The 13,890-nt window shown below is 38.0% G+C and overlaps 1 protein-coding gene across 3 annotated transcripts in view; it reads right to left on the bottom strand.

Moving 5' to 3' along the window:
* The window catches only part of LOC118740418, a 38,486-nt gene that overhangs the window by 2,004 nt on the left and 22,592 nt on the right, over positions 1-13,890 (bottom strand). Inside the window, exons 2-4 of one of the 3 annotated variants that reach the window (XM_036471944.1) lie at positions 9,197-9,278; positions 9,001-9,117; positions 6,640-6,729 (exon numbers count right to left, since the gene is read on the bottom strand). In XM_036471944.1, the coding sequence (XP_036327837.1) occupies positions 6,712-6,729; positions 9,001-9,117; positions 9,197-9,278 (217 nt within the window). In that variant the 3' untranslated portion in view covers positions 6,640-6,711. Of the gene's footprint in view, positions 1-6,639; positions 6,730-8,635; positions 9,118-9,196; positions 9,279-13,890 lie in introns of those variants that run through there. The other 2 variants (XM_036471945.1, XM_036471943.1) reach the window with 2 other exon arrangements.

Below are 13,890 nucleotides of genomic sequence, written 5' to 3'. Positions count from 1 at the left end.
TACCAGTTTGCGTTTCAGCCCAACTAGTTCACGTTGTATCCTTTTTCAATGTTAGCGACTGGTATTTTTAACATGGCGGTGTCATAGGAGATGTCAATTGTCCGCTCCTGCATCAGCACGCTACCAGTAGAAATACTAGTAGCATCATACCAGTTGACGGGATAGACTGCCTATTCATCCTCCGTGAAAAGTATAAGTATGTCATTTTGCTCGCGGCGCTGCAACAGTGGCAATGGTCGACAGAGTAAAGCTTTGGCACCGCAAATCAAGAGATACGAGTTCGAATCTCAGTGGGCGAATCTTTTTTTATTTTTGCTTTTTTTATTTGTTTAATTTTTTATTTATTGTGCAATTTTTAAATTTATTGTTTTAAATAGAACAAAAAATTATTTATTTTAATTTTTTTATGGTATTTGAGTATTTAGGTTCTTTCCAAATCAAATTAAATTTATGTACAATTTTTATTTGATATTTAAATTGAAATAATTATTATTTAAATTAATTTACTTACTTTACTTTAACAACCTCCACGCGCACTCGAACCTGAGATCTCAGAACCAGAATCGGTAGTCTTCACTCGACGCCACACCCGACATTTGTGATGAAAGAAATTAACCACGTTTTAGTTTTGGTTATGCCTATTCAAAGACAGATGTCGCTGATCGCATAAGTTGTTCGAAATTGCCGAAATGGTAGGCCGTCGCTTTAGCACATACTGGTTAATGAACTAGTATTTATACTGGCTGGTTTGGCATTTCACTGCGGAGAACTGGTATAATTATAGTCCATGACGAACTGGTATGACTCTCCCATTTAATACCAGTTTTCGTACTAGAATTTCTACCAACTAGTTTACTTTTTTCTGCGCGGAACTGGTATAATTATGGTTCATAACGAACTGGTATGACTTTTATCCTTAAATAATAGTTCATGAACTGGAATTTGTGCATAATGGTTTAGCTTTTCACTGCAGGGGTCGAACTGGTAGGCACATACTAGTTTATGAACTAGTATTTTTTCTAACTGGTTTGGGTTTTCACTGCAGGGACGCCATTGACATACACACATATGTATTTATGTAGGCATGTAGTTCAGCGAATAAAAATATAGCGGCTGTGCTGGCTGAGGTAATAGCTCAGTCATCAAGCTGATACCTGATACCAGATAAAACTTTTTGGCTTTGCGTGACAGTTATAACTTCGCCATCAAAGCGCCAGACGCAAAATGTATGCCACAATGAACGCCAAGAAAACAATTATTTACTGTTTTTTTTTTTTATCGTTAAAATTACTGTGGATTTTATTTATGTATTTAGCTTTAAAAAATATTAGAAATGTATATGCTTTTTGGCTGCCTGCTATGTGACTTTATGATAGCGCCAACTAGTTTTTACTTCTAGAAATGTTCCTGGCGAACATTGAACGTTCACTTTCCTTTTTTCTTTCATGGAGGCAACATGAATTTTAGTTTGTTTAGAAATAAAACATAAACAAAGTCAGCTGGTGTGTCTTCTTCTTCCGGTTTTCGCAAGTGATGGCTAATTTCCTGTTCGCTTACTTTTTTGCTTTTTCTTCTCTTTGGGAGAGAAATTTCGCTTACTCTCTTGATTTTGATTGTTGGCTGGTGTTGGCTAATTTTGTTATCGAACGCAACTATGGCTTGACTTAGAACGAATTGAAGCATCATATAAACAAGGTACATGATTCAATAATACAAGGTTAGATAATTATTGACAGCCGCGGTTTGACACTCCCTTACATAAGGTTGCAATTACTAAGGACACAGAAAGGGGAAGAATGCTATCCCTTGTTGCGAAAATTGTAGTAGAAAAGTACTCAAAGTAGGCAATTAGTAGTGAAATTCCTTTTGAAAATTCTAATGTATTTAAAGGAAATCTAGCATTTTAAACGAAATATTAATATATCTATGTGAATTACGTAATTTATGTACTATTTAGCTGTATAAAAACTGCAAAAAGGCTCAAAATTAAAACAAAACTTCCAATTTAAAAACAATTTATGTTTTCATCAGTTAAATGTGCTTCATATGCATATACAAATAAACATATTGCACAAAAGCTTATACTTCTATTTCACAGCAAAGCTACACTTTTTCCAAGTAAATTTGCAAAGAAGCATCCAGAGCTGGGTAAATGCAATTACATTACAATTACAACTACATTCCTCAGTAGGTCATAGCAAAGGAATTGATAATGTAATTTTTTTTCCCAATTCCTTTGAAAGGAATTGAAAATGTAATTGATTTTTTTCGAATTTCATTCCTGAAAGTAATTTAAAAAGTAATCGAAAAATTTATAAAAAAAAATTTTTTTTATTGTTGAATTGCAATAGCTTTGTTAAATTTCTTGGTTGCTAACTGCCTTGAATAAACAACTTATACCTAAGTAGTATTACTAATTGGACTTTAAGAAAACTGAATAACTTAAACTGTACCTGTTCAGTTTATAGGGTAACGGTTAAATTTTCCAGATCCTACCGCGAACGCGCTTCGCGGCAGAAGAGACCCATAAATGTCGAAGCAGGCATAACCCGCCCGGGTTGTTGCTGCCTTGGGCACTGCTGTTCTCTTGGACTAATCCCTGCGTATCTATAAAATTGCACTGACTTAATTGTGTATATTATGGGACGCTTAATTCTACCCAAAATGGTGTGCCTTCTGTTCTATTTTATTAAAACTTTTTGGTCCAACATTTTCACCAACAATTCACGTTTACGATTTTCATTGGCACATTCGTCTGCTAAGATTATAGCTTGGTGGTCATTTGCCGCTTTAAATAACCTAAAGAAAGTGTTATATCCGTGAAGAAGTTCTTGAAATTCTCCATTTGTGCGGCATTTCAGAGCACGGTTATTAGCAAAGCGAAATAAATTGTTTCCTCTTCACTCCCTGGCGGCAACAATGCCCTGGTGCTATAGTGAATGTCCTAGAAGCTTTACAGTATAGTAGGTGTCAATTTCAAAATGGGTGCGAATCATTGTTCTACAGAAATGCAATATACATATACTTAATTCAGACGAAATACCTTAAAAGTTTGAACGCATAATAATATTGGAAAATCACATCCATTGGGCCAAATTGCAACGCAGGAGCGTTCGATATACTCAATGGTGCAGCAGGTCGATTTAATCTGACCTTCACGGCCCCTTTTCTCACTTGGCTATTTTTAGTAATAACTCGACTTCAGCACCACTTGGCAGCACGTTCTTGCAATAGTATTGCATACATATTTAAAACATTATCCAAATCGGATCATAAATAAGATTTTTAGTAATAACTCAACTACAGCGCCAACTGTCGGATTAAATTGTGAAACTAAACCATCCAGAGACCCACTCAAATACACAAAAAGTTTCGTTAAAATCCGTACAACCATTTAGGAGGATTTCACTCACAAATACACCCACAGAAGAAATATAAATACATTCAAAGATAGCTAAAGGTCGGTACGTTTGTAGGCGTCACACCCCCTTTTCAAATAGCCCAAATTTTCTCCATGAGTATGGGCTTGATTTCAACTACATACATATCTCCATGCGAAGTTCCAGTACTGTACCATGAATACTTTCAGAGCTATATAGTATAAAAATTCGATTTATATGGGAGGTGCCATGCCCCCCTTTCCAACAGCTGCCCTTTTTCTTCATGAGTAAGCGATTGATTTCGTATATCTCCACACCAAGTTCCAGAACTCTACCATGAACACTGCCAAAGATATGCAGTACGAAAAATTCGGTTTGTATGGAAGATGCCACGACCCCTTTTCCAAGAGTTCCAATTTTTCCTCAAGAGTTGATTGCGTATATCTCCGTACCAAGTTCCAGAACTATACCATGAACACTTCCAGATATATGCAGTATGAAAAATTTGGTTTGTATGGAAGATGCCACGCCCCCTTTTTCAATAGTTCAAACTTTTCTCCAAGAGTATGCGATTTATTTCGTACATCTCCATACAAAGTTCCAGAACTCTACCATGAAATTTCCAGAGATATGCAGTGAAAATTCGGTTTGTATGGGAGCTGCCACACCCCTTTTTACAATAGCTTAAATTTTTCTCCAAGGGTATGCGATTGAATTCGTATATCTCCATACCAAGTTCCAGAACTCTACCATGAACACTTCCAGAGATACGTAGTATAAAAAATTTGGTTTGTATGGGAGATGCCACACTCCTTTTTACAATAGCTTAAATTTTTCTCCAAGGGTATGCGTTTGATTTCGTATATCTCCATACCAAGTTCCAGAACTCTACCATGAACACTTCCAGAGATACGTAGTGTAAAAAATTTGGTTTGTATGGGAGATGCCACACCCCTTTTTACAATAGCTCAAAGTTTTCTCCAAGAGTATGCGATTTATTTCGTACATCTCCATACAAAGTTCCAGAACTCTACCATGCACACTTTCAGAGATATGTAGCATGAGAAAGTCGGTTTGTATGGGAGGTGCCACGCCCCCTTTACATATAGATTTTTTTAGCCTAAAACCATCCTTGGGACACGTGCGGCAGGTGGCAGTTTCAAAAAATTCGGTTCAGCCGCTCTCGAGCCTTGCGAAAACTAAAAAACGGCTTTCAAAATATGTATTAGTTGAGATATATTATATATTATAATTATATTTTGACAGTCTCCGTTGTTTCTGATTGGCGCAAAAAAATCTTGCTTAGTGACGAATTCGCCCCTTGATATGGTGGTTGCTCAAAGCTATTTATATTCGAAATTGCATGAAAACTGGAAAACAGGAATCTGTAAGCTTATCCAGGCAAAAAGCTACCTAAGTACCGAATTTTAAGCAAATCGGACCATAAATATGATTTCTTCGAATAGATCGGTCCCTGGTCCACTTCTCAGAAAACATGGATCATATATGCCAATATATGCTAAAAAGCTACTTACGTACCAAATTTTAAGCAAATCGGACCATAATAAGAATTTTTCGAATAGATCGGTCCCTGGTACACCTACCCGAAAAAGGAATTTTTTTAGCCTAAAACATGGTGGTTACTGAAAGCTATTTATATACTACATTTCATGAAAATCGGACCAGCCGTTCGCGAGATTTCGGGTATAAAAAAAGGGCTTCTCTTTATATAATTAGTATAGAAGTATAGATTAAACAAAAAATATCAAGAAAACCTTGTCGCTTGTGCAAAAGCACACATAGCGTTGCAGTACTGATGTTTTCAGTCCGGAAGGATGAGGATCTAAGCCGAAATTAGACACAGGTATGCAAAAAAAAAACCAAGGGTTACCGCCAGATTTGAAAAAAGCGAATATCAGAAATGAAAGAAAAAATAATAACAAAATCAAAATTTAACTTCAAATATGAAGACGTCAGTTACCTGGTATACTTTATATTATTTTACTATGGATCACCCATCTTAGGCAGGGCACGCTTAAATTCCAATCGGTAGGTGTACTTTCGTCAGACCATATTTCGAATAAAAGTTTGTGCATTATTTGTGTACACCTCACTAGCTGCTCTATGCTAGTGATGTGCTGAGTCAATACTTTTAAGTATTGATCGATATTCGGTACCGACTTAACATGTATCCAATACTCTCGATACTCGGTACCGAAACATATATGTTTCGAATAGAACCGCACATAGGCCAAAAATATGAAAAAAAGGTTCAGGGGAGACTCGCCTATCAAATCCCGAATGTAGGAGCCAATAGAGCTTTTAATACTGATTCAAATGAAAGATGTATATATGTCAGTTCGAGGCCATAATGCAGAGAAACTCTTACTTGTTTGAAGCATTTTTTTTCAGCTAAATCGGACGATATCATTTCTGTAGGCCTGGGGGCAGATTCTGTAACCAGTTAGCGAAAATTTTCGAATCGGTCTCGGTTTTGTTGACGAATGATACGAAATATTTTTACGTCAACAAGTGCGATATCGATCCGAAACTTGTCGCTAGCTGGTTGCATAATCTCCCCCTGAAAGGCCTCTTCATCCGTCAAAGCATTTTTCTTGAACCTTGGATCGACTAAGGTTAAAAATGTTGAAATAATATTTCTCTGTTGCGATAAGTTCAAGTGTTTTATCCAATATCATATAAATTAGTAATGAAAGTATTTTCTAAACTTGAAATACATATAATGGCGAAGGTTTAACGTAAAGAATTGGTATCGAGTACCAAAAAGGAAGTATTGGGTACCGAAATCTTTTATAAGTATTGGGTACCGACAATTCAGCACATCACTACTCTATGCGCTATTTGAATAGCTCAGCTGGCAAATTATCGGATACTGCAGCTTTATTATTTTTGCTCCGTGCTATTGCTATTCGAATCTCGTCATGGTCAGGGTAAGTGACATCGAATCCGTCGTCTTTGATTGGGGGCTCCGGGTATTCGTTAGCGCCGTAGTTTTCGCTATTGCTGCCATTCAGCTTGTAGTTAAGTGTTCGCTCTATAACGACTAGTACATGCACCCGACTAGTTCTTTGACACCCGCTTTCAATAACTCAGCTGAAATGTCACCATCTTCAGAGCTCTGCATCATTCTACCTTTTCTCAACTCGTCTTGGTCGAGTATAGTATACGTAAATTTATTCACCAAATGTCCAACCATTGTTTCCATTGAGAAGTGAGCCCTTCAAATTTTAAGTGTTTACTCAGGACATTTGTAATCGGATTTCCACCCTCGTCTATCCAGAAACCAGCACCGGTTTTGAAACCAATTGCCTTATTGCTGCCTTATTTTCTAATAAATATTATGGAGTTTAACACAGTGATAGCAAAAACTAATGTTAAGACATGAATACAATTAAACGTTGTAATTAAGAGTGTTCGCTATGCAAAAAACCTGTACGTGTTGGTACCAATTGTTACCAAATCGTGTTCGTTTTAGCCAAAAACCCAGTAAAACTTGCAAGGAGAGAGCGCAATTTTGACAATTCATTTGGAGGGAAGTTGCAAGTGCGTGCTGAAAAACTTTTGCCAGCATTTGTGGCACACGGTTGCATTTTTGTTAACATTAATTTGAATCAACAAGGTCGTTAAATTTAAAAATGGACAATCTTGTTGCGATTAACTAATGAAAGAAGTATGCAAATATTTTTTTATTCAATTAATTTAATTAATCCCAAACATTTGAAAGGTACTCGGCTGAAAAAGCTTTATTCGTAATCGGAACGCAGTCGACACCACTGTCGATATAGGAAAATCGACAGTGACTTCCACAAAGAAATTGAAGCGTATGTTGCAGAAAGTCAGAATAAGAAGAAATGTGTAAACGTATAGGTTCGGTTTGGGTTTCTATCTGAAGTAATTTAAAAAATGTATTATGCTTGAAATGCAACCGTAGACTTCAGCTGGCAGTGAAGCTTGCAAATGTTTGCTAATTCCTGTTCGCGCAAAACTTAGTAAGTTTCTCTCTTTGGGAGAGTAAGATACCTTATTCTCTGAATTTTGTTACCTACTGGCATTTGCATAGCGAAAAGAACTATTGTATTATAAAATATGAATCTAAATACATGCATATTATTAATTTTCCTGGTTTAAGGCCTGTATGCAGCTCTCAAGAAAAGCAAAAACTCAATATAAAATGACGTACAAGAAATGGCTAAGAAATTTTCTGGAGTCAAATTTCCTTAAGGCAGTACGCAGTTCTTAAGAAATTTGCTACGCTTTCTACTACGGTTTTCTAAAAATTTTTTGGGTAAAAAAGCACAAGGTAACTTGCTGTCTCCACAGGCAAAAGTTTTTATCTTGATAATGTTATCAGGCAAAATTTTGCCCATAGAGACCGCATATTGCTCTTGGCAAGCAATAATTATCAGAGCTTTTATCTTGATAAATAGTGCCAGCAATTTGGTACTTGCCAGCTACATTTTCATTTGCGCGATAGCTTCGTGGAGACAACATTATCGATATTTCAATATAAAAGCAAAAATTTAACTGTTTTCTATTAAAATATGTGTTATTATTTGCTTGGGTGTGAAATAGCATATTTTTTAAACTTTTTAATTGATGAAATCCGGCAAAAATTGCCATCTTATAAATGCTTTTATCAAGATAAAAAATGCCCACGCACAAATATTGCCGCTGATAAAATTTTTATCAGGCAATAAAAATGACAGTTGGTAGGCAAAAACTTTTGCCTGTGGAGACGGGCCGTTACCCAGGTTTGCAACAGAAATATATGCCCGTTCCATTATTCCTTGAGGAAAGAGCTAGGCAACAGGCTGTGAAGTATCAAAAACGTCAAAATTCCTTGGACACGCACACGAAATAATTACAATCTTTTCTTGACCGTTTTCTTGAGAGCTGCATACAGGCCATTAACATGCATGTTGCAAACGTTGAAATAATTTTGCAATGAGGTAAATGTGAATGTCAAATACGTTTATGGGTTAGCGTAAAGCAAGTGATGTTGGGCTGTTATTAGGGGTATTCTCGAAATCTTGCAAAGCCATTGCACCTAGCATGGATTGCATAACTTCCAAAAACACACAACAACAAAATACATGAGAAACAACATTTCCTATCGCTGCAAAATATGCAACGCCGAAACCCATGTATATATTTTGAGAAAAAGCTTAGCAAGAAAAATGCAACCCTGTGCAAGTTGTTTTGTTGTTGGAATGGCTACATATTTCTCTCATACCTCTCATTTCGCTCACTTCATTTTTTTGCTGTATCTTGTTATTGCAAGACTTCGATAATACCCCTATTGTTAATCTGTAGTCGCAGAAAAGTGGGAAAGTCACTAAATAGTTCTTTAACAACACATTAAAAAGTTTTAACACACATATATCAGTCCATATGCGCTCGTATTAAACAGTACTAGGTTAGAAAAATAAACAAAAATTTCCATTACTATTTTTTACAAAAAAATTTACTTTTAAAAATTGCTTTTAAAGCTACGCCTAATTCAATTATTCTCCGCGACTGCAGATTCCCATTAAATCATTAAGATGAGATTTAGCATAAATTAGTGGTTTTAGGGGAAAAAACCGTTAGGTGTAAGTACAAGACAGGAGTTGCCACTCTTCAATAGACCCCGTATCAGTGCCAAGTCATCTGGTGTCAAAGACCATCCACTCAGCTGTCCAACCGATTGCAATTCCGGACAACGATCCATAAGAATCTAAGTATTAAAATGAGGTTTTGAAATCTAAATACATATTTGAATAACTTCGAGTATTTTATTGATTACTTTGAATTACCTCAATTGATTGAACGGTCAAATTTGGGGCCAATGTAAACCAAATGTCTTCGAGCTCATTGAATTCGTGCTCCACAAATATGCTAAATAAAACAAAAGAGTGAATAAGGTTCTGTTTATTCTTTATGGAAAAAATATATATTTTTTTAATGCATATTTTGTTTAGCAACTCAAAACTTATTTAAATGAATTGGACGAGATCAGCACAACAGGATTAATAGTTCCCAGACACAAACTAAATACAAAGCTGAGAATTACCCAAATCGATCACGCTTTCGACGGCGCTTAGACCCATCGTACACAAGGTTACGCAAATCTTCGATACCCGACGATTTTAGTCGACTACCGCAATACAAGTTCATAGAGGTTCGTCCGCAGGCACATGCCGCCAACGTTTTGTTCATTTGTCGACGACACCAGTTGCGCGATCTCCGAGATTTCACTTGAAAACATTTTGTAAATTCGTGTTAGCCGGAGTGACCGAATAGAAACTCGAGTCTTACGATTCAAAGACGTGTGTACGGACCGTGTGTTACAAGGAACTCGCGACGTATGTAGGTATAGAGATTTGTAGCAAAGATTTGCGTAGCTTTGTATACAAAGAGCCTTGCATTAACTGATACTGCTGCTGAAATGTGTAGTATCCTCGGTGCACAAGAAAAGCTGGATAGAAGCTTAAGAGCACCGGAAACCAAAAAAAATGCTAAGCTCAAGGCGAATTTACACAAGGTGGTGTTGATGGCGAATTTAGATTTTCGCCGCGGTACTTCCAAATGTCAAAATGATGTGTTTGTTGTAAACAAGGCGAATTCATTTTACAACAAACACATCATTTTGACATTAAGAAGTACCGCGGCGAAAATCTACACCACCTTGAATAAAGTCGCCTTGGCTAAGCTCTTGACTTTCACTAATGGCCGTTTGCACCACGACGGGTAAATTCTAACTCCAAGCTAAACATCGTTATCGACACCCAGCCTATAACGTGCGATCGACAAAGCAGTGCTTAACTGAAGGATGTCTAGTTAACGCTAACTAACTAGACAAGGTGCAAACGGCCCTAAATGAAGGTCACCCGGCGAACAAAGATCACGCTCTACAAATCCCATATCATGTGCGCAATTTTAAATGGGCAGAAACGTGGATGATATCGAACAAATATGAAAAAGATGTGAGGCTTTCGAAAGAACTATTCTATAGCTCTGTTCGCGTACGCATTATTTAGTAAAATCCAGTGCTAGTTTTATTGGTTTTTACTGTATGGCATTTTCGTACGAAAAAACTTGCAAGCAAGCAGCAAAAGAGAGAGAATTGAGAGAGCAAAAATGACAGCTGAGCTCGCAAGTTTTACTGGATGAATTTTTACTAGTAACTATTTGCTAGTAAGAAAAATAGCTGATGGCATGATGCTTAATGCAATTCGCATTACCAAAAGAATTGTTTGTGGTGCTTTTAGAATTGCAATTGGCAAAATAAACCTATTTAAATATATATTAAGATGGGAAATACTATTTTTCTTAGAAAATTACTTCGGAAAATAACAAATTAATCAGCTGTTCATAAAACTTGGAACTTCTTGCTGGTTTTGCACTTTCGTACATTCTTTCAAATTTTCTCTCATTGGGAGTAAATATTGGCTTACTCTCCGAAATTTGGTTACTGGCAAGTTACTGGATATTTTTTGCTGGAGAATATGAAAACACAACTTATGTTAGCGTAGACGACGGATACCGAAGAAAATCGTGCGACGAACTTTATGTGGTTTATAAAAACGTATTCAATGTGAAGCGCTTGCGCTGACTGGAAATATTAAAATATGTATTAATTCGGCAAATATGGCTGGACAACGAAATCAAGGGCGGCCACGATCACAAGGAAGAGCCAATTGCAGAAGGTCCTGTTTACACTTCGGGTGAACAACTGACGGAACTCTGAAAAAGTGGAAGGCAATAGGTGAAGTTTTTTTGGTCTCGGCCCAAAACCGAAAAGGGTTTTAGTGGCAAATACGAAGAAGCTTTCCCCGAACACGAAATCTCGCTCCGTTAAAGCTATAATCGACGTATGTAAATGACGATTGATCACTACAAATTCCACACGACGAGCTTTAGTTACCTTCGTATCTAGTAATTTGGAAATTACACAGGAAAAGCAAACCACTTTTTAAATTAACATAGAACACGATTACAGAGCTGTTTTTAAGATGGCAAAACATGTCGTATTTTTTAATATGTAATTTGGTGGGTCAAAAATCCGCATGCTCATATAATTTGTATGAAGCCTACATAAGCTAATATTTCAATAATTGTCATCACGCTTAATCAACGGTAAGCCTAGGAAACGCGCTGTTTCGACTGATTCGGGCCAAATATAAGGGGTAATAGTTGAGTTGGTTTTAGAGAGGAATATATTCATACATAGGTACGTTGGGTATATCGTGGTAGAATTATTTTAAGTTGTAGTTGGATTGGAAGAGGTTGTTGAATATAGTCGTGGATCTCGTTGGTAGCCACTTTGGCTGAGTGGTTGGTGGTGCGTACTATAACTCCGTAGGACCAGGGCTCGATACCTGATCCGGGCAACATCTAAATTAGAAAAAAAATATTCTAACAGCGGTTGCGCCACTCAGCGGACAATGGCACACCTCCGAGTGTATTTCTGCCATGAAAAATCTTCTCACAAAATCCATTTGCCCTGAGGCAGCGTAAAACTGTAGGTCCCTCCATCAAATATATAGCAAAAGTGTAAGCGATAAAATATTATTATTATTATCTCGTTAATGAGTTTACTGAGATTCGCTCGAACGTTCGCAAGAGGAGGTTCTACTTCAAGCCAGTGTTAATTCGAATAATCATAGCGGTAGCAGCTGACCAAAATTTGTTTGTTTTATGACTAGAGTTCTAAAGTACCAGCAACAAAGACTTGAGTGCAAAACACTTGAGCAGAAACACTTGAAAAAATATATAAATTCCACGGCAACCACAAGAATGCAGTTGCGAATATAGCAAATCAGTCTACAGCTTTCAGTTGCCAGTGGCCATCTGTAATACCATTTCAGCCACTGGCAACGCAACTGAAGTTCTGCACCCATTGGGCAGATCTGAATTTATCCTCAGGTAGGATTTTAGCCAGTTGCAGTATCCAGCGCGAAGTTGGGCTGTGGTGGGGCGAGTCTCCCGAGGCAGACGAAGTGTCTTTTCGGAGGCCCACGTCTATGGCACCCTACTTAGAATTGCTTACAAAGCATTGTATTATACTCTTTGACCGGCAGCATTTCAGCCTCGTCGAATCAAAACACATTCGGTGACTTTCCAGAGCGCTATGTTTTGGCAAGTCTGTAGTTTCGTCCACTGCGTCCTGCTTTTCCCCGGTGCCCACAAGGGCGCTGCATAGTATAGAACCGGTCGGCCAATTGCCTTGTATATTGCCAACAACGTTTCTTTGTCTTTACTCCAAGCGCTGCCGGCTAGCAGTTTGAGGACCATGTTGCGGCTCTGTATTCTATTGGCAATTGCAGTTATATACGCCGAAAATAAGAGCAGACTATCGAAGATAACTCCGAGTATTTTTTGGTTTTTTACCGTCGGAATTAGTCCGCCATCAACGTTAATTCCCATCTCTAGTCTGGCCTACTTCGTCCAGGTGGTTCATGTAGCGCGGTAGTAGCAAGGCCTCAAGTGTCTTCGCTAATTGGGAAAGGTGTGTTATTAGACGATACAACTCTCCTTTGTTGGCAGGTTCTCCTGTTTGAGCAGTGGGACCTCTCTCCCCATTTTCCAGATGTCTGGAATGATTTAGGACCTTGGTGAGATAATCTACTCCCGCAGGATGACATTTTTTCAGCATCAGCATGCATATTCGGGTTCAATGGATTTGGAGGTTTTCGCTTTCCTGATGGCTCTGTACATGAACCTCACCGCTGATGAAAACTAGTGTTGCATTATCTTCCGAAGAATGTAGTGTGAATTTCGGCTAAAATAGCTTGCGCATTTATTCGGGTCCGATAAGGCAAGCCGCTACGGCAGTGACTACCTTTCGAAACTGGCGTTCACCAGCATATACGTTGTTGGGTGTAGGAAGGTCGACGATGTTGCGCGCAGTAACTTCTGCAAAGCCGTTCCAAGCAACGTTTTTTTAAGTTGACATAGGTTCGTTGTTCCGAGGAAGCAAAGTTAGCAGGTTTATCGATCGCGATGATTATGGCCGATGGTCCGATGCTAACATCAGCATAGATTGCCACGTTATGCTGTTTATCAAACCAGCGCTTACCATTATCATTATCGGGTAAGCTGCTGTAATTGCCCATAAGACGTCTTTAATTGGGCAGAATGCCGAATCATCTAAATGCCAAATATTTCGAGCCCTACATCGCCTGACCGGATAGCAATGCCCTGACTTTCTAGGATGGTATCCCTGCGGTCTATGTCTGCTTCGATAAGACGATAATGCTCTGTGTGATGCGTGATGAACGCTAAGCCACCACCGTTATCTCGCTTGCGATCTCGACGGTGCGCCTTGTATCCGGCGCTGTTAAACAATCTCGAATTGCTGTGCAGCTTCGTTTCTTGGACCGCAGCTGTGAATATTATGGTCTCCTAGATCTTGATCTGAAGTCCATTACAGTTAAATTTAAGTATATTCGTTTACCTTGGGAGACTGATCGCAATGCGGGATGCTAATGATGTGTGGTGTTGCCTG

This window comes from Rhagoletis pomonella, unplaced genomic scaffold (genome assembly GCF_013731165.1).
Source record: "Rhagoletis pomonella isolate Grant_MI unplaced genomic scaffold, Rhpom_1.0 Rhpom_scaffold_00006, whole genome shotgun sequence".
NCBI classification, from domain to species: domain Eukaryota; kingdom Metazoa; phylum Arthropoda; class Insecta; order Diptera; family Tephritidae; genus Rhagoletis; species Rhagoletis pomonella.
This window is presented reverse-complemented; position numbering and strand designations above follow the sequence as displayed.